This window comes from Maniola jurtina, chromosome 4 (genome assembly GCF_905333055.1).
Source record: "Maniola jurtina chromosome 4, ilManJurt1.1, whole genome shotgun sequence".
Taxonomy (NCBI): domain Eukaryota; kingdom Metazoa; phylum Arthropoda; class Insecta; order Lepidoptera; family Nymphalidae; genus Maniola; species Maniola jurtina.
Window position 1 is genome coordinate 9,375,020 of NC_060032.1, and position 25,730 is coordinate 9,400,749.

Below are 25,730 nucleotides of genomic sequence, written 5' to 3' on the forward strand. Positions count from 1 at the left end.
AGCAAGCTTTAGACAGAACATAGCAAGTAAAATTGCATCAAAAAAATATCGAAAATAAATAATAAAGACATGGGGCTGGGCAAGATAAAGCTCGTGATCAAACGTCAGTCTAAAATATTAATAAACAACAACAAAGAGCAGTTTATCTAAAACTGTATAGGTAGGTACACGTAAAATCAAGCTCTCCATTGTTAAAGTTCACGTGAGCTTTTGTTCATTATTCGTCGTGCATTATGGTGTACCTCCAAAAGTACGTATGTAGGTAGGTACCTACCTAGTTTGGCTCTGCTTAATGGGCTTCTCTAAAGTTTCCTTGGAACTTGGGCTATCAACAACGGGACCACAGGTGCTGCTGCAGCAATTATTATGCTATAATGGCTCACAGATAAATTAATGTGACATGGCAATATAGGTGATAGCAGACAGCGGTGATAGACTAGTGGTTTAGAGGTCAGCCTCTTATTTGGACGGTCTGGGGTTCGATCCCGGTCATGCACCTCTAACAAGCACTTCATTCTGAGAGGTATCTTCTTAGAATGAGAGTGTTTGGCAATAGTGGTCAGTAGTGAGCCGGTGATGGGTTTATTATGATGATTATGATGATACTGTAATGGACAATTTGTGTACTTTGCTACTATGGGAATAGGAGAAAGAGTTGCCACGATAGTTAGTGTCTGGCAATGGATGACGTTTTTATCCCGAAAAATCAGAGTGCCCACCCCACGGGATTTTTAAAAAACCTAAATTCACGTGAATGAAGACGCGGGCATCGTCTAGTAATAATGTAAAAAAATGTAATGAAGTATGTCCTTGACCAAATCAATGGAATGGGATACGATCAACCCTTTACTTTTCAAATCTTTTCTAAAGCGTATTTCATTAATATGAATATTCCTGCGGTTGTTCCATGTCTTTCAGAAAGATAATCCTAAAGGAAATTACCTTCTTGAGTATTATATTCGGAATTAATTAAGGGCAGCGGTAAGGACACGAGAGGGTTCTTCAGCATTAGAATAAATCGATAAAAAGGGAAGCTAAGAACGGGTTTACATTATCCGAAACTCTTAGGGGTGGAGTTAAAGTGAATATTACCTATTTTTGACACGGAAGTTTGTAATGAAGACCTAACTCTCAAAAAGTGAAATGCACCTCAATGCCGACCAGTGTATTATTCTTCACATAAATAAGAGTTACAGAGTAAAATATTCAATAATGAGATGTGTACAAGCTTCGCTTCTGTCGAGTGTCCTAAAACACCTCACGGTATTTTTTTCATATTTTCATAAGGTACTAGCCGATGCCCGCGACTTCGCCCGCGTGGATTTAGGTTTTTTGAAATCCCGTGGGAACTCTTTGATTTTCCGGGATAAAAAGTAGCCTATGTGCTAATCCAGAGTATAATCTATCTCCATTCTAAATTTCAGCCCAATCCGTCCAGTAGTTTTTGCGTGAAGGAGTAACAAACATACACACACACACACACACACACACACACACATACACACACACACACACACACACACATACAAACTTTCGCCTTTATAATATTAAGTGTGATTTATCTAAAATTATTTAGTAACTACAATAATCAACGCCTGGTTCTGCTAGGCAGATACCTACTAATCTAGAACTATGTAGACTTCAGGTAGAATAACAATTCCATTGAAAAATAAGTAAAAACAATGCAATGTCGACGCAATGTTAAAACCAACATTCCAGAAAAATCTGCAAATAAAAGGTCGTATAAAATATGAAACTTTTAAGATTAAAAATGTAGAAAAATTGTATGACGTGAAAATGTAAGCGCAACTTTCAAAAGGCTTCATATTATGGGCTCTTGGGTATAACGATCCGTACAGATATCGTTCATCCTGCCATTTTAAAATATTCTGTACCTACCTACCAGTAAAAATATGAGTTACGACTATTCTATAAATCTAGTACATTATCCGATCCAATATTGAAGTGTCAGAACTGAGAAGCCATTCGAACACAAAAGGTTTACCTAATCTTGAAATCCTTTGACCAAATTAAGAAGTTTTCTCTTGTAGACAAATAAAAAAAGCCTCAATAGGTCAATGGTTAAGAAGCAGATTGAATTCCGAAAGGTTGTCGGTTCAAATCCAATCCGTTACGCTATTGCTGTACCTATTCCTAGCGCTTAGTTTAAGGGAAAAGGGGAATATTAGTCATGATCAACATGGCTAATATTCTATTTAAAAAAATCTGTTGAATTGATACAAATATGAAGAAACGGTTTTATGTTTGAGTTTAATTAAATTCTAAGAAACAAGATGATGCCACGAATTCATCGCGTGGATTTAGGATTTTTAATTTTTTTATATAGCTCTTTGATGTCTGGGATATAATGTCTATGTTCATCTCTAGGCTGCAAGTTATCTAAAGTCAAAGTCAAAGTCAAATAATTAATTCAAAATAGGTTACTACACTTTTCAATAGTCAATTGCTGGGTTTGTAAGATAATAATGTAGTGATGATAATTAATTATTAATTATGTAAACTTAAAACTAAACCTACGAGTACCAAATTTCATCGAAATCGGTTAAGTGGATAAGCCTGATAAAAGGACAGATAGACAAACAGACACACTTCGCATTCCAAATATTATCCGTTTAATTCTAAGATTAATATGTATTATGAATTTATCTAGGAAGGATAATAGTGCTTATTACGAAAATACCTAGTGCTGTGTACCTTCGTTTCGAAGCCAAATTACGAGTATGGCACGAAACACAGGCATCAGTAAAGCCTTAGCCGCAAAATTTTGAGAAGATTAACATGATTAAGTAGAGACGCTTCGTCTGAATACCTATTATCCGGTAAAATACCTGGAAAATACCGAGAATACTATGAATTTATGGGAACAAAATTTTGCCTATCTTTATTATTATTAGATACGGAAATAACACGTTATACGTGATGCCGTAATTTCCTTCGTGGGTGATACAAGCAGACGTCCCGATAAAATTGCCTCGCTTATATTGTCCCGAGACCGTAACACTTGGCGAAACAAATACATCTTCAGCCATTAGTCTGCGACAATAAGAATCATGAACAGTGAACATATGCCACCAGATATAGAAAATAGAAAACAATTTATCCAGACCAAAAAAAAAGAGTTAATTAAGTTAGTGAGCATGCAAAGGCGACTTTTTGCTGAAGCAATCTCTTTCAGGCAATCCTTAAGCCAGTTTACTGGAGAAACAAATGTATCATAGCCTCACTATCCATTTACCCACCAATCCATGTACCGACTTGGGTCAAAACAACCCCAACTTAGAAAGGATTTTCAGAGCAAAACCGGGGCGTTCCAGTTAGTCATCACACCAGTATAGCAGTATAGCATACACATGAACTCTCTTGAACAAACAAGATATCTACCCTAATGTTTATTTGCGAATGTAGAAATAAAGTGATTTACATACAATGAATATTAATACTGCTGTCCCGATGAAGATACCTAGGTGTTTTGGTTAGGTACGAGTACATTATACAGATATTGTTTCTTAAACCCATATTGTACCCATGATTAAGATTATACATACAAGATATAATACATATACCTAGCTAAAAAGGAGACACAAATCCAGTCCTTATAGCACAAGTACAGAAATAAATCTGAAAACCGCGAATTTGTGGTTACATCATTTAAAAAAAATGTGTTTCAATTTTCAAAATAAGATAACTATACCAAGTGGGTTATCATATAAAAGAGCTTTACCTGTACATCCTAAAACAGATTTTTATTTATTTTATGTATAATAGTTTTTGATTTATCGTGCAAAATGTTGGAAAAAATACCCGAGTACGGAACCCTCAGTGCGCGAATCTGACTCGCACTTGGCCGGTTTTTTTAACATCTGAAGTATCGTCTATTCTTTGTCGCTACGGCCTATACCTCAATGATCATTTCGATGATATAGAGGAAAACCGCAAAAAGAGAGTGAAATATCAGTATGAAAAGTAACTGCTCTTTCGAGGCCAATAACACCAGTGAATGAAACGCGCGAGTTTATTGCAGGAAAGATTTTATTTGCTCGCGGAGGTAGTATTCAGTGCATTAACAGATTAAAAAAGATTTAAAAATTTCAAGCACCATAATTGGCGACACGAGTTCCATTTTATCACATTTTGCAGTGGTTTCTGTGAAATTATGATGTTTTCATAATATTACGAACACATAACGGAAACGGATTTAATTATGTTGTGTCTTTGGCTATAACTTTGTGGTTTAGGCTTTTTACACACTGCATCCGGTCCGAATCTCGTTTTTCGGCTTCGAAATATGAAATTCGGATCTAGTGCAATCTCTACAGCTCCTTCGGATCCAGAATTGTCGGATTCAGTTCAGATGCGGGTTAAATAATTTTATATTCATACTTAATATATTATAATATAAGCGCGAAAGTGTTTATGTCTATTTTATTGTCCATAAACACCTTTCGTTCTAATCGATTTCGAATCTGGGGACTGACATAGGCTACATGTTGTTACCATAGAAATCCGATGCCTATATGATTTTCTTGATATTTTTATAAAATTTAATAGCGTGAAATATAATGCGGCAATCTTTTAGAAACAACCGAAATGTTTCAAGAACAGGACCTCACGACATTGTAACTAAGACTAGTTTGCATCTCACCCGGTGACAGTATCTGGCAAGCTCGCTAAATAAATTATTGGATAGGGCAAACTCAGTAATTATTCAACTCCGTACTTGCGTCTTCGTTTTTATCCAGCGCGTCTTTCAGAGTTGAAACATTTACCGAGATACATAATGATATTCCTGCTATATGAGGAGAGGAAATTGAGCAACTTATCACAATCAAATGTGACGGCTTTTATGCTCGTTCCGCTGTTACTATCCATTTTTCAACGTAATAAGTTTTGTAGGTGAATATTTTCAAACTTCATTGTCGGTCATATACAAATAGATATTGTGTTTTACTAGACGTCATACTAGACTAGTTTCATTTATCAAGGTACGTTAACATGAACATATTATATTTTATTTTATTAATTTTATGGATTGTATAATTTCAGTTGATTGATACAGAGCCTAAATTAATATATCTAAGGCTAAATGTTTTTATATTCTATTAATGCATTATATTATATACTGAATTGAAGAATTCATGATTAAATTCATCATTAAACCCATGTTTATTGAAGTTTCGTACATGCGGAGATTATACACAAAAAATTAAGGGTATTTAATACTGGGGTACAGTATGTCGTAAATCGAAGGTAATTAAGCCCACGTATTTAGAGGCCTGCGCATGACGTGGAAAAAAGGGGTTTAAAGGCTCTTAATACCCCAAAGGGTTTTTGAACGCCATTTAGAGGTCCATGGGTGTTTAAAATTGGTAAATATTTGCAGTTTGCTTTTGTAGACCGTTAGGAATAAAAAATAATTAGCCAATAAAGCCTTATTGTTTGTAATCAGTATGTGAAATTACATAATTTACCTTACGGAAATTAATACACTTGAGTATTGATTTATATTATACTTATTATGATATTAAATACTTGATCGTTCTTTGCTTGATATACCTACCTATAATTAAAATTGCAAATGGGCAACTCGGCCATTCGGATGAGTTTCTTTCGGTCGAGATGTCTCCCAAGTCATTAAGTTATGTCTACACAAATATCTAAATTAAATAAATTAGAGGGTTTCAATGTAGTCACAGAACGTTTAAAAAACTGGTCAAGGCGAGTCGGTTTCGCACATTCGAAGGAACGAAGGGTTCCGTACCATTGTATAAGCAATGTAATTTTTCAGTGATGCGGTTTTCAGATTTTCCCTTTACTTGTATAGATACTATCCTGTATAGTATCTATTATTATTAATTTATCAAGTTTCTTAGAAAGATTTGACCCTTATAATTGATCCTAACGATCTATGCAATAAAAGTACTGGTTGTAATTTTTACAGATTTTAGTTGGTTCGATTCTAGGGCGTAGCAAGCGAATTTTCGAAAATCTTTGAATGCAGTTTTCTTTCTATTCAAAAATAAAGGAATGTTTTCTTTGAGTAAAATTTTCTATCTACAGTATTAAGAGTACTTTCCCTTCAGGTGGCATTACAAAATTCCACCCTGTATAAGACCTGCTATTGCTGCCTGCCTGATTCTAGGTCAACGGGAAGTATGGTAATAGGTTTTGATTCCCATGACGCATCTTGACATACCTACTATAGATAGACAACGAAGTGATCCTATAAGGGTTTCGTTTTTTTCTGGAGATACGGAACCCTAAAAAGATAGCAGTTTAGTTTGGCACCATTGCTATCAACTTTATCGTCATACTATCGTATTTCAACACCTTTATCTCCTTTGCCGTTGAACTATTAACGTTGTATGCTGCAAAGTTTCACCTATCGGATTTATCACAATCTTCTTAGAGCATCGTAAAGGGAATTAATCTCCTTTGTTCGTCGTATAATGGGAACTCGAGCATATTGAAGAGCTGGTAAAACGATTATTCCATTAGATTTATTGCGCTAGTTAGTATTATGTTAAAACCATTGTAAGGGGTAGCTCCAAGAAGAATATACCTAATATAAATGACATTTTAATGTATGAATTTTGTTACATGATTAGATAAACTCTACCACAATTGAAGCTGCTATTCTGACGCTGATACAACACTTCTCATATAGACAAACAATTTCCACTATATAGTAAAAGTAATGCCGGAATGCATTGCAATGCCAACTCATCATCATCAACCCATCGCCGGCTCACTACTGAGCACGGGTTGAGAGATTACTGACTCGCTCGCCACCTTATCATACGTTAATGGTACCGACTATGTCAGAAACTTTTCGCAAGTGGCAATAACAACTGTACGAAGTATGAACTTAATCGTATAAACGATGCGCGAATAGGTAACAAACGAACAAATGCACAAAAATTAAATAATTTTTATAAATTAGATTAGGTAATTGCCACTGTAAAGAGTTTTACAAGCAAATTAGGTGAACGTTATGGGTTTCAGTTCAAATTCAAAATTATCTTCAAAGGAACATATTATCGGTAACTCAACGTGTCACGCACGTGACAAGATCTGGTACTATTTTGTGTGTTGCGTATTTGAAACAAGGAAGTGAATTGTCTCGATGGTATGTGTCTTGGAATTTCGAGGTCCCAAACGCAATTATAAAGTAATTACTTAAATTATATATAGTTAAAATTCTATTTTAACCATAATAATAATCCATCTGCTCCGGTCAAAATAGCGAAAAGAAGAAAAGTTGAAGTTATAAAAAAAGGTTCACTTTAGGTTACAGTTCTAACATTTCACAAAAGCTCTTGACTGATCCCAAGTGTTTTGTATTAAAAGTTTTCTTTTCCATAACTGGAATTCTTCAGGTTAAGCACGGTGGACAGAACAATAGCTGTTAGTAACAAGTTCCGCGTTTTGATTAGTTTGTTTTATCGCTCGTCTTGTCACGGAGTGGAGCTGTTGTAACGATCATTTTCAACCGCTAATACTTGGAGAGTTAATTGCTCAGTTAGGTATTTCGTCGCGTCGTTTTGTTAAATTATTATAATACTTAGATATGACACATATAGCAAAATGGCGAGTGAGTTCTCATGATATATTCACCATACCTACCTTAAGAGGGCTCTCTCCGTCACTCGCTTCATACAAACGTAGTTCCAATTTCATTTGAATATTAAGCAACCAATGTCCATGAAATTTTGCAGACATATTCTAGAAACTAATATCTATGTCTGTGGTTTTCCAGATTTCTGTTAAAATATTCGGCTTCAAAGTTACGCGGTCTTAAAAATTAACATACAAATCTTTGAGCCCCTGTAATTTTAAAACTACATATTTTTAGAAAAATCTAAAACACCACAGACACAGATATTAGTTTCTAGAATATGTCTGCAAAATTTCATGAACTTTGGTTGCTTAATATTCAAATGAAATTGGAACTACGATTGTATGAAGCGAGTGACGGAGAGAGCCCTGTTAATTCAATTATTTCGTCGCGTCATTTTTTTATTACTAGTAGATACTTATACAAAGAAAAATTCATAATAATTATTAAACTTCATTTGTTTTGTTGCTTGAATTATTACAAAGCTGAGTTGTTACTTGTTATAAAAATTTACAACGCTAATTAATACTTACTTCATTAACGAAGAAGAAATTTTAATTAGCGACTTAAATCTAATTTCCCTTAGGATATCTTATAATATTATTTTTGTTTTCTTGCGATAAAAAATATCCTATAACCATCTTTAGGATGTAAGCTGCTGCAACATAAAGATAGACAGACAGAACAATGGCGGGCAGGTCATACAGATATAAAGGCACTGCTTGCCATAGTTGAAATTTTCAATGCTTATTTTCGTAATGAGCTAGTTATCCCCTACCTTGACTTCGGAACTAATTAACAACTGAGACGCCACACTATCACTTTCACTATGAAATTATTAATAATGGAAATATTGATCTTAAGAATTTCAATACAAGTATAAACTTTTTGATTTAGTAGTTCGTGACAACTATTAACCCAGTGGTACTCAGAGTTAATAGTTAGTTTTCTCGAAAATGGAATTGTTCTCTCTCCGTAACGCGGTGGTCTGGACAATAGTTGTTAGTAACAAGTTCTGCGATTAGTTTGTTTGATCGCTTCTGGGAATTATAACGATATTTCTTACGTTATGGGATGTTAACACGGTATATTGGAATTCTGTTTTAATATTAAAATTATAGTCCCTACACGATAAGATTAAATTTAAAATTAATTGTTTATAAATCCATACTATCTATACTTTATTTAATATTATAAATAGGAAAGTGTCTGTCTGTCTGCTACATTTTTACGGCACAATTTTACGGCTATTCAACTGATTTTGATGAAATCTGTACGGATTTGTATTTGGTACGGAGGTAGGTTACATCCCGGGGATGAACATAAGCTGCTTTTTATCCCGAAATAGTGGTTCCCGTAGGGTATTTGAAGCCTGCTATTCCGCACATGGCCAGCGTGGTAGACTATGGCAAAATCCTTGCCATTCTGAGAGGAGACTAATCATTCTAAGCCGGAGATGGATTCATTGTGATAATGATGCCTACTTATGATTATCCTGGATAAGAAAATTTTGATAAATATGTAAGAAAACACAAGTTGGGTTCAAAGTAATATCTTGGTTTGTCAAGGCATTCTCAGGCGTTTTCAGTTAGTCATGGGAAAGGAATTAGCTGAAGTGACAAAATTTACGACATTACCCCTGCTCTTGGGAGCAAAGAAACTGCGCGTGCAGAATATAAAACTTTCACTTTATTGTAGAAAGAAGGGGAAAAATTATTAAATCCCTTAAAACATATTTTTTCCTTATTAAAAAATAATAAGTAAGTATAGAATGGAATAAATTAATTTGAAAACTACTAGAGAAGTGTTTTTTCAAATTATATCAAAATTAAAACTACTTATTAATTAACTTTAACATTTTTCAAGCTTTTTACTTTTTGCTTTCAAGCTTTTGTGGTAAACTGGAGTTTACAGCAAATAAATACATATCTCTTGCTTTCATGGTGAAGAAAAACATCGTCATGAAACCTGCTTGCCCGTCCGGCACAACAATAATAATAATTATTGTAACGTCCTTCCGTTCAATTGATTTTCATGAAAGGTAGAAAGGTTCCATTTCGGGGCCGGACATAGGCTTATTTTTATCCCGAAAATTAGTGGTTCCCGTAGGGTATATGAAGTCTGTTAATCAAAAGGCAAACTAAATTTATCCCTTAAATTAATGAGCTCCCACGGAATACCATAAAACCCAAACTATCGCAGACGAAGTCGCTGGTTTCAGCAGTCATCTGGTAAAACATATAAAACATTTATTTACTCATCTAAAAAGCATTGGTTTAGCGCTTGAAATTTTCCTACCATACGAAGAAGTTTTAATTGTAATGAAAAGTTTACGGGTATGTTACTAAAATATGGGCAGCTGATCCTTAATCAATGCTTACCACTTGGCATACATGATTTCTGATCCCCAATTAGAGCGCCGACACACGTACAAAGTTCACCGAAATGTTTGAACTTGCTACTCGAGGTACCGGCTCGCATAGCGTGTTTCCCTAATACCACACCTAATTAAGTTAGTGACTTGAGTTAAGAATTTGATAAAACTTAATATACTTCAAGTAATCCATGAGATAGTGCTAGAATCGAGCTTTCCATACCTATGGGCACTCAAAGCTAAAAATAAGTATGAACATTCCACAGTTTGATCTATTTCCATACGAAACGATGCCACTTGTGATAGCATAACAGACAACAATGCCCGTTTCTATTATAATCCGACCGGTATGCAAATAACTTCGATAAACCAACGCAGAACAAGTTACTTATGTGATATACCTACAGAAAAAGGAATCACGTTTGAGCCTTATGTAAGCCTGAAACCGGTCGTTCGACAGAAATGCATTGGTTAGGACCTGTTTACATCTAATACATTGTATACTGAGAGCCTGTAAGAAATATTGCGGAGGTGCTTGATACGTCTTACTCTTCATGCCAATAAAGAAATGAATCGAGACGTATTATATTGTAATATCTTAAATCTTTTGATAACTTTATTCGCTGGAACTTTGGGTTCGATTTCTTTTGATTCCCGATCAGGATGCTGAATTGGTTTAAAAATCAATTTATTAAGTCTTAGCACCTTATTTCGATCCATAAAGGCTAGAATTGAGTTCTTGTGATTTTTTCGCGTAGTTTGTGTATGGTAAGGTCTCAACTCTCAGAGTAAGTATAACCGTAACCGTAATGACCGTATAGAGTAAGTATATCTAGGAACGATATATTCTGTGTTCTAACACAGAATATATCGTACCTAGATATACTTACTCCACTCTAGTGGAGCTAGTGGAATATAAGGTATTGTGGCATGGTTGATTGAGGAGATTTGAAATACCTGGCAACTCTACCTAAAATTAAAACTTGTAAGTCAACTATGGATCAGCAAGCAAGTCAGCCAAGCTAGTAGCTTGCTAGACAGCCAAGCCAAGCCAAGCCAAGTTTTAGCTTTTCTCAAGCACCTCCTCAAAATTCCCAATGAGTTCTTGGATTATTGAAATAGTCGTGCACTATCCTGCCCACGCTCTGGCTTTTATACGAGTATTAAGCTCCGTATATACTGAAGATATTTGCTCGTGATCCTTTTAGGACGGGCAGCGCTTAGGAAGGCAAGTCAAGATTCACCATACAGTGATCGTAGATGTGGATTCATGTAGGATATACACCGACGACACGCAATAATCTGAGTTTCAAAGATTTTTAGGGTTCCGTACTTGAAAAGGAAAAACGGAACGCTTATAGGATCACTTTGTTGTCTATCTGTCTGTCTGTTTATCTGTATGTCTGTCTAGCCGTCTGTCCGTCCGGTCCATTGTGTCTGTCAAGAAAACCTATAGGGTACTTCCCGTTGACCTAGAATCATGAAATTTGGCAGGTAGGTAGGTCTTATAGCACAAGTAAAGTCCTTTACTTGTGCTTATAAGACCTACCTACCTGCGTGGTGTTTTAGATTTTTCTAAAAATATGTAGTTTTAAAATTACAGGGGCTCAAAGATTTGTATGTGAATTTTTAAGACCGCGTAACTTTGAAACCGAATATTTTAACAGAAATCTGGAAAACCACAGGCATAGATATTAGTTTCTAGAATATGTATGCAAAATTTCATGGACTTTGGTTGCTTAATATTCAAATGAAATTGGAACTACATTTGTATGGAGCAAGTGACGGAGAGACCCCTCTTAAGTGTGGGCCTAGCTATTTTGTTAATATTGAAAATTAGGGCTTGAATTTCGACTGAGTTATTTTGTTGTTTCCATCGATGGTTGTTTTCCATTAGAAAGTAGAATATAAATCAAGTATAATCTAAGTATAATATCTTAGAAATATTATCGATTTAATATAAATAGTAGGTAAGTAGATATTTTATGAAATTTTGCCGATTTAACGCTTCATATGTTTCATATATTCGTCGATCACTTTTTATTATGTAGCATAACTATAAAGATTTGCATCATGCATATTGGCACGGTTCAAGGGATCCGATCGTTCAATAAAAGTAAATTGCACAGCGCTAACACACAACGATATTTCGCATTCAGTCTCTATGCATGACAAAAGGTATTGAACACTTTTGAAATGTGCAGCTGTAAAAATACGATCATTTATGCTTTGGTACGTAAAATAACAAAGCTACTCAAACGAGTGGATGAAAATATAACAATATAAAAAATATAAAATCACTAGTTAATACAGTCCGAATAAAGTTCATAATATGAATATGTCGCATCGCGATACTGTACAACGTACAAAGCTTATGAGTGAATTCTTAGGTAGAAGATCATATATTTTTAAGATACGATTATTTTGTAATTATTAGGTAAACTAATCAAAATGTATGTCTATGAAAAGTAAAAAATAAATTAATAATGCTTCAACTACGCATACCTATTAAACTAGAAACTACATGGGTTTAGATTTACATTTAAATTATAAAATCAAGCCCGTTCGAACGTGTGATGAACGCATGGTTCTGATTGTACAGATTCACTGAATAGTTCATACGTAAATAGTTCGCGATGTACAGCAATATGAATGGCGCTTAATTTCAGAGTTATCAGAGGACTATTCGTGCTCAAAGCTCTTGAATAATAAATTTATCAGGTTCACGTGACACGTGGGCGGATCGTTTTACTTAATTTACTGGGCATGGTCGAGGTAGAATCGTTTTAATGGATTTCAATTAAAATTTTTATGAGAGCGTATTTTGAAGCTAGATTCATCCGCGATATGATATGCTTCGAAAAAGTTATTGATAAAATAATCAGACAGCAAACTTTTTTACTATTAAACTTACGAAACTAGATAACCTTTTCAGGTAATGAGGGATTTAAATAAATAACAAAAATATGTTTCTAAAGACTGAAAAAAGTGGTAAAAGCAGTAAAGATCGGTCACAAAGTCAGCATAGAGGTGAAAGTATTGGAAGGTTCGGTCGCTGGCTCAATTCAACCGGCCAAACCCAATTTCATCGCTGCCTGCAATGCGTTGTGGTGTGGTGTGCTTAAATGTTAGAAAAGGTCAGATCTTTTTACTGCAACGCTTTCAAGACTTGCCTATGAATAGGCCTTAATTTCAGAACGATTGGGTCGTTCGTGACTTTACCCGGTGAATAATAAATGGAACGCCGTTTAGGCGACAGAGAAAAGTGACCACGATCACAGTGTCATCTAATTCAACGGGAATATTTTACTTTTTAAAATGACCATTTGAAATTTCTTAAAAATTACTAGTCACACCGATATGCTAATGTCAATAGTGCTTGGAGTGCCGATAGATGTAAAAACCAAACAAATGTTAATGCTTTCAATATACAAATCATGAAATTTTAATTTTTGATACTATGCACAATTAATTTGAAAATCCACTGTTATTTCATAGTTTTAAGTTTTCACTTTCGTCGGCAGTCCCCACGGTCTGCCAATTTTTTCTACTATGTATCTTTAAATATTTATAGTTTAGTATTTACGGTAAACCTTTCAAGCAAGCTTGTCACTCAGTTTAATAAGGGCCGGCGCACATATGGCAGAGCGCAGCGCAGAGCATTTTTCACAGTCAAAATATTATCGACATTGTCCTCATTGAAATAATATTTAAAATCAATTGGGCATCCGCGCGCAGTCCCGCGCGTGCTCGCGCATTCTCTGGTAGAAATTCGCGTAATGTGTCATGCGATTAGAAAACTTCGCGGGCATGTTCTGCGCTGCGCTCCGCCATAATATGTGCGCCGGCCCTAAGGCTTAATTTCAGTGTAGGTGGCACGTAATGTCGGTTCAATGTAACCACGATGACAGTTTGTTTAAAAGGTCAACTGTTTAATAGCACTGTTTTGAAGACTTTGAGCACCTAATTTCAGTAGGATCGGGTCGGTCTTGACTTTTGGGTAAACCGACCCAGTGTTAGTTAATTTCACTAGTAGGCATGTTAATTTGTGAAACACGTCAGTACCTTACCTTAAAGGTGTAATTAAGTAGGCACTCTGTAGTAGAATTGACTTGTAAGATTCACTTGGTTGAGGGCTGAGGCAAAGTTGACAGCAGTTAGGTAACAAAACGTCGAGGCTAGCAGGCGCCAAAATATGTTCCTAATCCCTATATTTGAACCTAGGAATCACCTACTTTTAACCCCCGACCCAAAAAGAGGGGTGTTATAAGTTTGACGTGTGTATCTGTGAATCTGTCTGTGGCATTGTAGCTCCTAAACTAATGAACCGATTTTAATTTAGTTTTTTTTTTGTTTGAAAGGTGGCTTGGCTTGATCGAGAGTGTTCTTAGCTATAATCCAAGAAAATCGGTTCAGCCGTTATCGAAAGTTATCAGCTCTTTTCTAGTTACTGTAACCTTCACTTGTCGGGGGTGTTATAAATTTTTAATTTACACTTGTCTGTAATTTTACGTCATCACGTCCCCCATAACCTAATATTTGACATATCGTCGATTTAGGATCACACCGAGAGTTCCCTTACTCTAGTTAATTCTGGTTGAGGTACAATCAGTGCGTACAATGAATTTCATGTTCTTAGATCTTACTCACTGAAGCATAAATTGTGCTTAATTTAGGCGCGATCGGGACGATGTTCTGAACTCTACAATAGATCAAATAGTAGATAGAGAGCCAGTTAGGATACACGTTCCAGAATATACCTTGTTTAATTAAAACTGGACATGTCAAAATAATATTTTACTACAGATATTCTTTGGTCATAGAGGTCGTAGAGAATTAAATACATATCTCTGATTAATAATAATCCACACTAATGTTCAAATGTTTCTGTCTGTCTGTTACCACTTCGCAGCTCAAAAAGAGAAAGCTGACATCCAGGGGACGGATATATAAGATAATATTAAGATACCTTACTTACATCAATATATCCCGGAAATTCAACGAGTTCCCACGGGATTTTAAACAACATAAATCCACGCGGATGAAGTCGTAGACATCAGCTATATAGTATTTTCTAAAACAGAGGGATCTTACGGTCGTTCACCAGGGTATAAGGTAAAACTATTTTCTCGGTAAATAGGCTACCGATATTTGACTCTCCTGTATGTGTATTGTGTACCTATAGCAAATATGGAGCCAATTCCCTACGTAAAATGGGATACGTAGATAGATTTTTTGGAACGTAGCTAGGACATAAAAGTATAACGCTGGGGATTTATTTTATGAAGTCTGAGCGAAGATAAAATGTTTTAGCCGCGTCTTTCTTTTGTTTTATAAAGATGCATGTTTAGCAACAGCTTTTGTGCTTTTCTAGGTCATTGGGCGATTTGTGCACGAACTTATAAAATGAGAGAAAACTGGCTAATTATTGACATGTATCTACACTGTAGTGTACAGCTCCAAAAAGTAAATAGGCCGCCATTTCGACGACACACGTAGCAGAAAGATGACACCAAGGACTCAATTTATTTAGTTTACGGGACATGGGGAGGATCAAATGTTTTACTGTAACCTGAATATTTCGGTAAGAGACGAACACGGAACTATGTATCTTTCAGATTAAAGTTGAAGGGTTGAATTTTTGTTTGGTTTAGTTGAATAATGTTTCCCGATTACGCTAAAGTTAGAGCTTGACTGCAGTCATATCCAATAAGAAGTCCTGATTCATCCAATCCGATATACAAGATGTACCTTACCAGAATGCTAGCAAAAACGAACACAGGTGATTACTATCACTCTTACTAGTACTATTATTAGTATTCTGCTGACCACTGATAAGACACCATAACAAAAATAGAAAAAATCTAAATCATTGAAACTACAAATAAGGCAAATGATTATTATTGGCATTGGATTGTGTTTAGGTAGTACAATAATAACCCCATATTTTTGCTAGCGTTCTGGTTTCATCTTGTAGATGTGCGATAACTTGGAAGGGGTAACTAAGGCAGCTAATCAAACCCATAACCAAAATTAGTCCTGCAAGCTAAAGTACAATCATCAGAAACACCTTTTTCATGGATTTTCATGATACTTAAAGTATTACAAAAGCCGCGAAAAAAATTATGGCACTGATCCAGTGCTTCGGCTGCTACCTGCCATGATATCAGAACGCTCTCTTGATAGGGGTTTGACGGTCGGGTGGTAATTACTAGATCAGGCTTTAATCATAAATTCCTAAACGATAGTTTATGTGGAGTTAGTCGTGTGGAATAGGACGACCTCCAGCCCACTGGATCGATGACCTGAAGATGATGAAGAGCGGGTGGTTGAGTAAGACGGAGGACCGTGGCGCGCTTTTGAACAGGCCTATGTAAACGCATACGAACTGATGGATGAATTGATGGATGGATATGGAGTTACGTTAATAGTACAAAGAACACATACCTTGACACTGTGTGCCCCTTGCTACAAAGAGGAGGAAAGCAGCGATTGTCGCAAATCGCCAACGTCGCCGTCCCATTGTGTTCTTCTATTTTCACCGTATCATTGATATTTTTAGAATTAAATAGTTCGTCATGGAAATTACTAATGTTTCTATACTGTCCCTCGACTACATAAATATTCCATTTTTGGCACAATGTTATTTGAGCACGCTCGTTCACGTGGCGAACATGCCGCACGCTGTCACATCTGTAACAAAAGAAATTACTATTTTAATCGAAAGTTTTATCATCATGATTAACCCATCGCCGGTTCACTACTGAGCACGAATCTCCTCTATGAATGAAAAGGGGCCATAGTCTACCACGCTAGCCCAATGATTATTAACAGATTTCACACATCTTTGAGAACATTATGGAGAATTCTTAGGAATGCAGGTTTCCTCACGCGTGATGTTACCCTGAACACACTTGTACTGGTTCACGCCACGTGTGTTTAAAGTTACAACTAAAATAATTTGGTATGCCTGAGGCGTCACAGTTAGGTAATATATTCTAAATGTTATGTATGTCTCTCTGTCTGTCTATTCTATGTTCGCGGCCCATCCGTTTAATTAACTGATTTTGACCCGTACAGAGATAGCTTGCACCCTGGAGATGGATATAAGTTGTAGGTAGGTTATCTATATCTATCCCAAAAATCAATGAGCACCGAAAAATCAAAGAGGGATTTAAAAAATCGATGCGGTTTCTTGCGGGGAAGTTGCAAGCATTTTCCTAGATAATATAGTAATAAATAAAATTGGAAAAGGCGAAGTTTACAGGGTTCATTACATTATTATTTAATCTGTGTTCGAGTAATAAACTTAAATAATATACTATAGTAGGTAAAGATATGGAAATTATATAAAAATTCGAAAGCATTCGAAGATGTAATAGTGGCAAATGAATTGCTTGCTCGTATTTGTTCTTTCTTGCTAATTATAAAAGGTGGAGACAAAAGAGCCATTATAAAAGTTTCATTTTCATTTTTTCTTACTCTTTTGCTTTTGTATGAGCAGAATAAATTGTAAAAGTTTTCAAGATATAATAAGTGATTAAGAAAAACAAAAAGAAATGTGTCTTGGAGGACCAGCGAATTCGTGCGTTTATTTTGTTGCGAAGTTTTATTTGCGGCTGCGTCCATGGTTATTATTTTTGTCTGAATATTTAGCCGTACAGGTAAAAAGAAATACCTAGAGTTTTGCTATTTTTATTTACTCATATTTTTAACCCCCGACCCAAAAAGAGGGGTGTTATAAGTTTGACGTGTGTATCTGTGTATCTGTCTGTGGCTTCGTAGCGCCTAAATGAATGAACCGATTTTAATTTAGTTTTTTTTGTTTGAAAGGTGGCTTGATCGAGAGTGTTCTTAGCTATCATCCAAGAAAATCGGTTTAGCCGTTTGAAAGTTATCAGCTTTTTTCTAGTTACTGTAACCTTCACTTGTCCGGGGTGTTATAAATTTTTAATTCACACTTGTTAAATTAATTCTTTCAAACGTTCTGAATTATTACTTACTAGCTTATGCCCATGACTTTATTCGCGTGGACGACACTAATTTCAAACAGGGGTTGAATTTTCAAAAACCCTTTCTTAGCGGAGGTCTACATCATAACAGCCATATAACAGCTATCTTGCATGTCAAACAGCTCAATCCGTCCAGTAGTTTGAGCTGTGCGTTGTTAAATCAGCCAGTCAGTCAGCTTTTCCTTTTATTAACCCCCGACCCAAAAAGAGGGTTGTTATAAGTTTGACGTATGTATCTGTGTATCTGTCTGTGGCATCGTAGCTCCTAAACTAATGAACCGATTTTAATTTAGTTTGTTCTTGTTTTAAAGGTGGCTTGATCGAGAGTGTTCTTAGCTATAACCCAAGAAAATCGGTTCAGCCGTTTGAAAGTTATCAGCTCTTTTCTAGTTACTGTAACCTTCACTTGTCGGGGGTGTTATAAATTTTTAATTTACACTTGTAGTGTAAATTAAAGTAGTATAAATTAGTATAAGTATAGATAATGTTGTGTTGTTTGTTCCCCTTCCAAATTAAACACGATCTAATTTTTGGATTATTTTTTGATCTACTGATAAACTTTATTACACTAATGTATCAAAATATAATACCCAACTACTAGCAACTGCTACTGTTAGTAGATTTATGTAGATTTTAATATCAAGATATGAAAACATAATAGTTAAGGCCGCATTATCTGCTAAAACCTTTATCCTTAAGGTCAAAATTTATCTGAACATTTCGTGGTTGCGTGCATCCCTACAAAGGATATCCGGGTTATATAAAATGTTACGACTCATCCTCAAGTAAATAGGCCTGGCTTGCTTCTCCCGTTATTGGAGCAAATTCCATTCAAAGTAAATAGCATTATCCACCCAGTGGAAGTTTCGTATCCTTAATCAATATATCCAAAATTGGATAGATTTAAGCCGAGACTTGAACTGATCGAGACGAGGTGTCAGGGTTAATTTGTACTTCTACCTGAGTTCGCACGTAACGAAATTACTAATAAACTGTTGATAACGAGATTCTAGACTGTTAAATTGTACCGAACCTAACATATTGGTTTAACTATAGTATAATATGTATACTGACTGTATCACTCATCATCGTCATCAACATAATCTCAAACTTTCGCCGGCCCTCCTACTGAGCACGGTAGGTACTCCCCTCAGAATAAAAATAGATTAGGCCACAAACCACCGCGCTGGTCAGATGTCGGTTAGCAGACTTCACACTTCTATGAGAACATTATGGAAAATTCTCAAGCATACAGGTTTTCTCACGATATTTTCAATCACCGCTAAAGCAAGTGAATTTAATTGCTTAGAAAAACACACAACTCCGGAAGTTACCAACTGGTACGACTAATAGCTTAGACTAAATGCATACACACATAATCACTACTATAATATTATGAATGCGAAATTGTATTTGTTTGTTGATTTACTGGTTTGTTGGTTTGACGTCAATCACGTCGCAACGGAACAACGGATTGACGTTATTTTTTGCATGCCTTAGTTAAAGACCTGGAGAGTGACATAAGCTACTTTCTGTCCCGGAAAACCAGTTCCCACGGGATTTAAAAAATCTAAATCCACGCGGACGAAGTTGCGGGCATCAGCTAGTGATGCCCGCAACGACAACCACTGTCTCTCAGTACCATAAAGTCGATCAATGGCTTAAGAAAATAATTGTGTTTTATTGACATATTTTTAACCCCCGACCCAAAAAGAGGGGTGTTATAAGTTTGACGTGTGTATCTGTGTATCTGTGTGTCTGTGTATCTGTGTATCTGTGTGTCTGTGTATCTGTGTATCTGTGTGTCTGTGTATCTGTGTATCTGTGTATCTGTGTATCTGTCTGTGGCATCGTAGCGCCTAAACGAATGAACCCATTTTAATTTAATTTTTTTTGTTTGAAAGGTGGCTTGATCGAGAGTGTTCTTAGCTATAATCTAAAAAAATTGGTTCAGCCGTTTAAGAGTTATCAGCTCTTTTCTAGTTTTCTTGTAGAAAAGAAGGTTAGATAACCGTTAGGTTCATAATATTATGTCAATAGACATGCAATAGACAAATGTCAAGCTGTCAAGATGGACGTTGCCTAAATACATAATTATTTATTTAAAAATGATGTTTTGGAAAACTCAGATACTTTGGATCGTCGGGGGTGTTATAAATTTTTAATTTACACTTGTATGATCATAGAATTTTACCTACAATAATTGTATGAACAAAAACACGCTCGGACGACTGTCTGAAATAATTTTCGCATTTCATGGCTGCCGAAGAGAAGCTTACTGTCTGTTTCGACATAGGATTTAGAAGTAATAATTCTTATTACATCTAGGTACTTATTAATTCTTTGGTTTTGACACTAGGCTGCTAGAAGCTAAATAAAATCATTATGATTAGTTTTTAATTTTTACTAGAGGATGCCCGCGACTTCATCCGCATGGATTTAGGGTTTTAAAGATCCCGTGGGAACTGTTTGAATTTCCGGGATAAAAAGTTGCTTATATCAATTACAGGGACGCAAGCTACCTCGGTCCCAAACATACAATTCGGTTATGCAGATGGGTTTTTAGGAATCCCGTAGGAATTCTTTGATTTTCCGGGATAAAAAGTATTCTATGTCCGTCCCCGGGATGTAAGCTAACTCTGTACCAAATTACGTTAAAATCGGTGTAGCCGTTGAGCTGTGAAAACGTAGCAGACAGACAGAGAGACAGACACACTTTCTCATTTATAATATTATAGTATGGATTTTCAAAAAGCTTTTCTCATGCACAAAACTCCGAGTATATACGTAAGTAAATACAAGGTAAATAGGTACAGCATACAAAAATAAACTTTTTCTTAAAATTATTCTATACAAACTTATCTAGTCTTTGCCAATATTCCAATGTCGGTATAAAGATATTGGAAGCAATTTAATATCACCTCCCGGAAAAACGAAAGATATTAGAATATTCCAAGTAGACAGGCGTATATTGGGGTTGCAAGTTGGGAAGATAGAGGAAATTGACTCGCAGGGAAATGCGCAAGTCACTCTGTACTTAACATTCACCTCGTGACCTTTCTAAATCATGCTGACTCGTCCTTATGCGTAGGTAGGCATCGACTGGAACCTTCAGTACCTACTTGTATAAGAAATTACGAGAATTTGATTTATTTCAAGACAATTTTTAAAGGTAGGTAGGTGACTTGAAGTATGTGGGTGAGTATTTAAGGCGCCGCGGAGGACGGCATTTGGTGGAGCCCTCTTGAAAAGGTAAGCCTTTGACATAAGTGTCAAAAATGGCTTCTGAACTGGATGGATGGGTGATTTTTTATAAAAACTAGCTGATGCTCGTGACTTTATCCGCGTGGATTTAAGTTTTTGAAATCCCGTGGGAACTCTTTGATTTACCGGGATAATGTGCTAATCCAGGATAGTATCTATCTCCATTACAAACAGCTAAATCCATCTAGTAGTTTTTACGTGAAGGAGTAACAAACATACACACACACACACATATACATAAACTGTCACCTTCATAATGTTAGTGCGATATAGGCACAGCACATGACGGCCTACTAAAAGTGTCAAGAAAAGTTAGTAGCCCTGGCGCGCTCCCCAGTGCATTCTAGTATATTATAAGTAAACGTAGTTTGGTAACTTTTAAACTACACATTTTTACTGAAATCAAGAAACCCAAGTTACAAGTACCTATTTGTTCCTAGAATGTGCCTAAGTTTTAAATAAATAAATAAATAAAACATTTATTTTCAATCATCCTGTTACACACATAGGTAGTATTTGATCTCGAACAATTTGCGTGATTATTTTCAAATGGTTAGTTATGATTTTTTGGTACCCTGGCAAATCACATTTTCGTGGAAATGGCATAAATATTTATTTTTGATATATGTAGGTCAACATTGCAAAAACCAAAAGGGAAATCTTTCAACGCTTTTCCTATAACCCTTTGATTCAAGCTAGTCATAAATCTTTGATTTCAGATAGGAAATAATAAATTTTGCTCGACGAAACGCCTAACGTTATTTGCCTTTACTGAATTATATTGTTTCATATCATGTTAGTAATAATCTTTTGTAGCTGAAAATTTTTGTAAGGTAAGCTGAAAATAGTAGGTAGGTACTTGTGTTGTGTGCATAGCAAGAATTGAAGCTTTAATTATTTTTTATATATGTAATATCAGGGGGCACGGCAGTGCCCCCGCCAAGACGAGCCAAACGGCGGCCGGGGCGCTACGTACCTTTTTCTCGAAGTGTTTCGCCGTATTTTCGACCCGTCATAACTTCGGTCTGGATGACGCTAGAAAGCTGAAATTTTCAGTATAAGGTGTCCTCAGCAAATTTACCAAATATACCAAGTATCAAATATCTAGCTTTTATGGTTACAGATTTATTGATACCTAAAATACGCCGATTTCGTCCCTCACTGATGATCATCAAAACCTCTACTCAAAACCTCTAAGGTACTTCCCGAAGTCCTAGAAGACTGAAATTTGGTATGTAGACTAGAAATTGACTACAAACTACAGGAAAATTATGAAATTGGAAATGCCCCCCCTCTACGCCTCTTATGGGTGAAGCAAATCTGTAAATTCTGTCGCTAGAATGCTGATATTTTCAGGATAAGATGTCCTGGGCAGATTTATTAAACGCATTGAGTATCAATTGTCTAGCTTTTATAGTTTCAGATTTATTGACAGTCAAAACTTCTAGTCTGTAATTCTAGGGTACTTCCCGAAGTCCTAGAAGGCTGAAATTTGGTGTGTACACTAGAAATTGCATACAAACTACAGGAAAATTAAGAAATTCAAAATTTTCCCCCTCCACTCTCACGTATGGGGGAAGCAAATTATTTGTAAAGTCTATCGCTAGAATGCTGATATTTTCAGGATAATATGTCCTTGACAGACTTATCAAACGTACCAAGTATCAATTGTCTACCTGTTATGGTTTCAGATTTATTGCCATTCAAAACCCCTCTAGTCAAAAATTCTAAAGTACTTCCCTAAGTCCTAGAAGACTGAAATTTGGTATGTAGGCTAGGAATTTCATTCAAACAACAGGAAAACATATCAGATAAAAGTACCACGAACATTAAACCGCCAAGCCGTCCTTTTTTAACCAAGATTTAGGGTTTGTAAAATCAGAGCTTGTAAGTAGAGTTATTTGTTCTTTATTGTTATAAATGTGATATACTCAAGAGCATTTAAGAGCTATATACTTTGGACTTGGGATAGGTCCCATGGGCAGCGCAATTCTAAGCTCAGCTAGGGGCTTGGCTCTACTAGAGATCTCATAACTTTTTAACAGTGAAAGCGTTATGAACTTGTGAGTCTTGGCCACATTTTACATGAAATGTTTTTGGTGGGATATGTATTACATGAAAGAGTATTTATAGGAGGCGTGTACAAGCGTATACTAACCATATTTTCACATAAACATTGTTTATGTGAAAATATAGTTAGTATACGCCTCCTATACACCACATGTACCACAGTACGCAACTGGTGGATGGCTGAAATTGGCTCATAATACTTACTTAATTTAAAGATGTAGTACCTATAAAAGTTTTATCATTCCAAACCTTATGATAGCAAAAAATAGATATCTATAATAATTAAGTTACGCTAGATTTTCACATTGCTAGTTCGGTCCATATTTATTCAGTTTATGTTGGAATTAATTCAACGTTGAAATCGTATGAACAAAATTCAATAAAACCGGTTTCAGTCGTGAAATATATTTTTATCCACTAAGTGAAAACTAAACTTTTACCATCATCAATTCGAAAAAAATGTAGGTAAATTAAGATAAAAAGTAAATATTATGAGAAAAAGATTTAGACGTTTTAATACCCTAATTACTTGTAATTAATAAGAAAGTTGGGTCAGTAGACATTTTAAGCAACGGGTTTGTAATAAAAATTGTATTGATTTACTTTACTGGAATTTTTGATAGCGTTGCCATTGTTTTTGTTTATAAATATTATAAAGGCGAAAGTTTGTATGTGTGTGTGTGTGTGTGTGTGTGTGTATGTTTGTTACTCCTTCACGTAAAAACTACCAGACGGATTTGGCTGAAATTTGGAATGGAGATAGATAGTATCCTGGATTAGCACATAGGCTACTTTTTATTCCGGAAAATCAAAGAGTTCCCACGGGATTTCGAAAAACCTAAATCCACGCGGGCGAAGTCGCGGGCATCGGCTAGTTGTTTATAAAAGACAGGGCAATACTAGTGTATGACAAAATATATTTTCAGTTTACAAATCACATAGATTTGTAAACTGAAAATATATTTTGTCGCCTAATGGTAACTAGCTGCTATCCAAACATAGAAAGGAAAATTGGATCCGATTTTCCTTCGAAGAGGACATTTTGCAGCACTATGCTACAGATAGTTAAGTACTTGCTGATAAAATTGTGTTTGAATAAAAAAACTGTCCTATTTCGGGCGGATTTATATTTTAAAGTGACTATTCCAGTTCCTTAAAACAACTATGCAAATAAAGTCTCCTTTTTACTCTCGAACAACTTCCTGCTCTACCTACGACAAGCCGACGACGGATTTTTTACGTGTATTATTTATTAAATTTACTTAAAAATATACATTTTTATGAGCTGTTTTGATGTTATTTTGTTTTAATATGCATTGACGCTCGCATACGTCTATCATAACGATTTATTTTATATCACCGATGTTCCCACCCTGTAAAGTACCTACGTGACGAGTTACGTAGGTACCAGGTACGTCCGATGTAATTAAAGGGCATTACAGGTGCTGTATATTATGTGCTATTAGAAGTACATATTGTGTTACTAAAGAGAAATAAATTAGATTGAAGTGACAAGTAAAGATACCTATGGTTTTTTTGGCGATACGTAAATACCGGTTCTACGGAATATCGGTACCGTGCTAAGGAACTAAATATCATAAAAATATTATTTCGTGCTATATTATGGCCATCCTTTCTATATACCTAATCAAGATATCTGGCAATGTTATTTTTCCTTGAAAACGTTTAAATGGCCTCCACTCGCTCGTATAATGGTCGATCCGCTGCGTTCGTCGGTTCGTGCCTAGAAACTGTGCTGCAGGCCGGAACGCGCCGCTTTCACGATTCGAATGCCGTGACGTAGAACGCGTCACTACGTTTCTCTACGTACAAATACATCCTATGTTTATACTTTGTTACGTAGTGACCATAACAATATCTATACTAATGAGATGTTCAGAAATTAAAACTGTTATCAATTTGTTTAAATTGAATAGTTATGGCAGCTTTGTATAGGTCCTTAGTATCAGACTTAGACTGTCAAGCATCAACTCTTTAAAAATAATTTTGATCGCGCGCACCTAGCCACGTATCGAACTTATGAAACTGGTATTTTGGGAGAAGTTTCCCTGGCGTGTTCCTCAGCGCTCTTTTTAGAAATGTGGCTTGGTTCTCATTTGAATATTAACCAAACAAACTTAATGGAACCACCTTGACTACACATTTTAAAAGATTAAGATTATAACTATACATTTTTACGGAAATCTGGCAAATAACAGGTATTTGTTTCTAGAACATGTCTACAGGTTTAGTTTGATTGGTTAATATTCATATCAGAACCGAACTATGTTTGTTAGGAGCACGCTACTAATAAACTCCTCTTAAGAAAAAAGTCATATATTTTCACATTCAGATGTGATAGGTACATTGCGGC

At 35.7% G+C, this 25,730-nt stretch overlaps 1 protein-coding gene across 2 annotated transcripts in view; it reads right to left on the reverse strand.

The window, feature by feature from the left end:
• LOC123864524 (mucin-5AC) overlaps window positions 1–25,730 on the reverse strand; it is an 81,042-nt gene that overhangs the window by 9,717 nt on the left and 45,595 nt on the right. For both annotated transcript variants that reach the window (XM_045905004.1, XM_045905005.1), the window contains one exon: window positions 16,458–16,703. In XM_045905004.1, coding sequence (XP_045760960.1) covers window positions 16,458–16,533 — 76 coding nt within the window. In that variant the 5' untranslated portion in view covers window positions 16,534–16,703. The remainder of the gene's footprint in view (window positions 1–16,457; window positions 16,704–25,730) is intronic.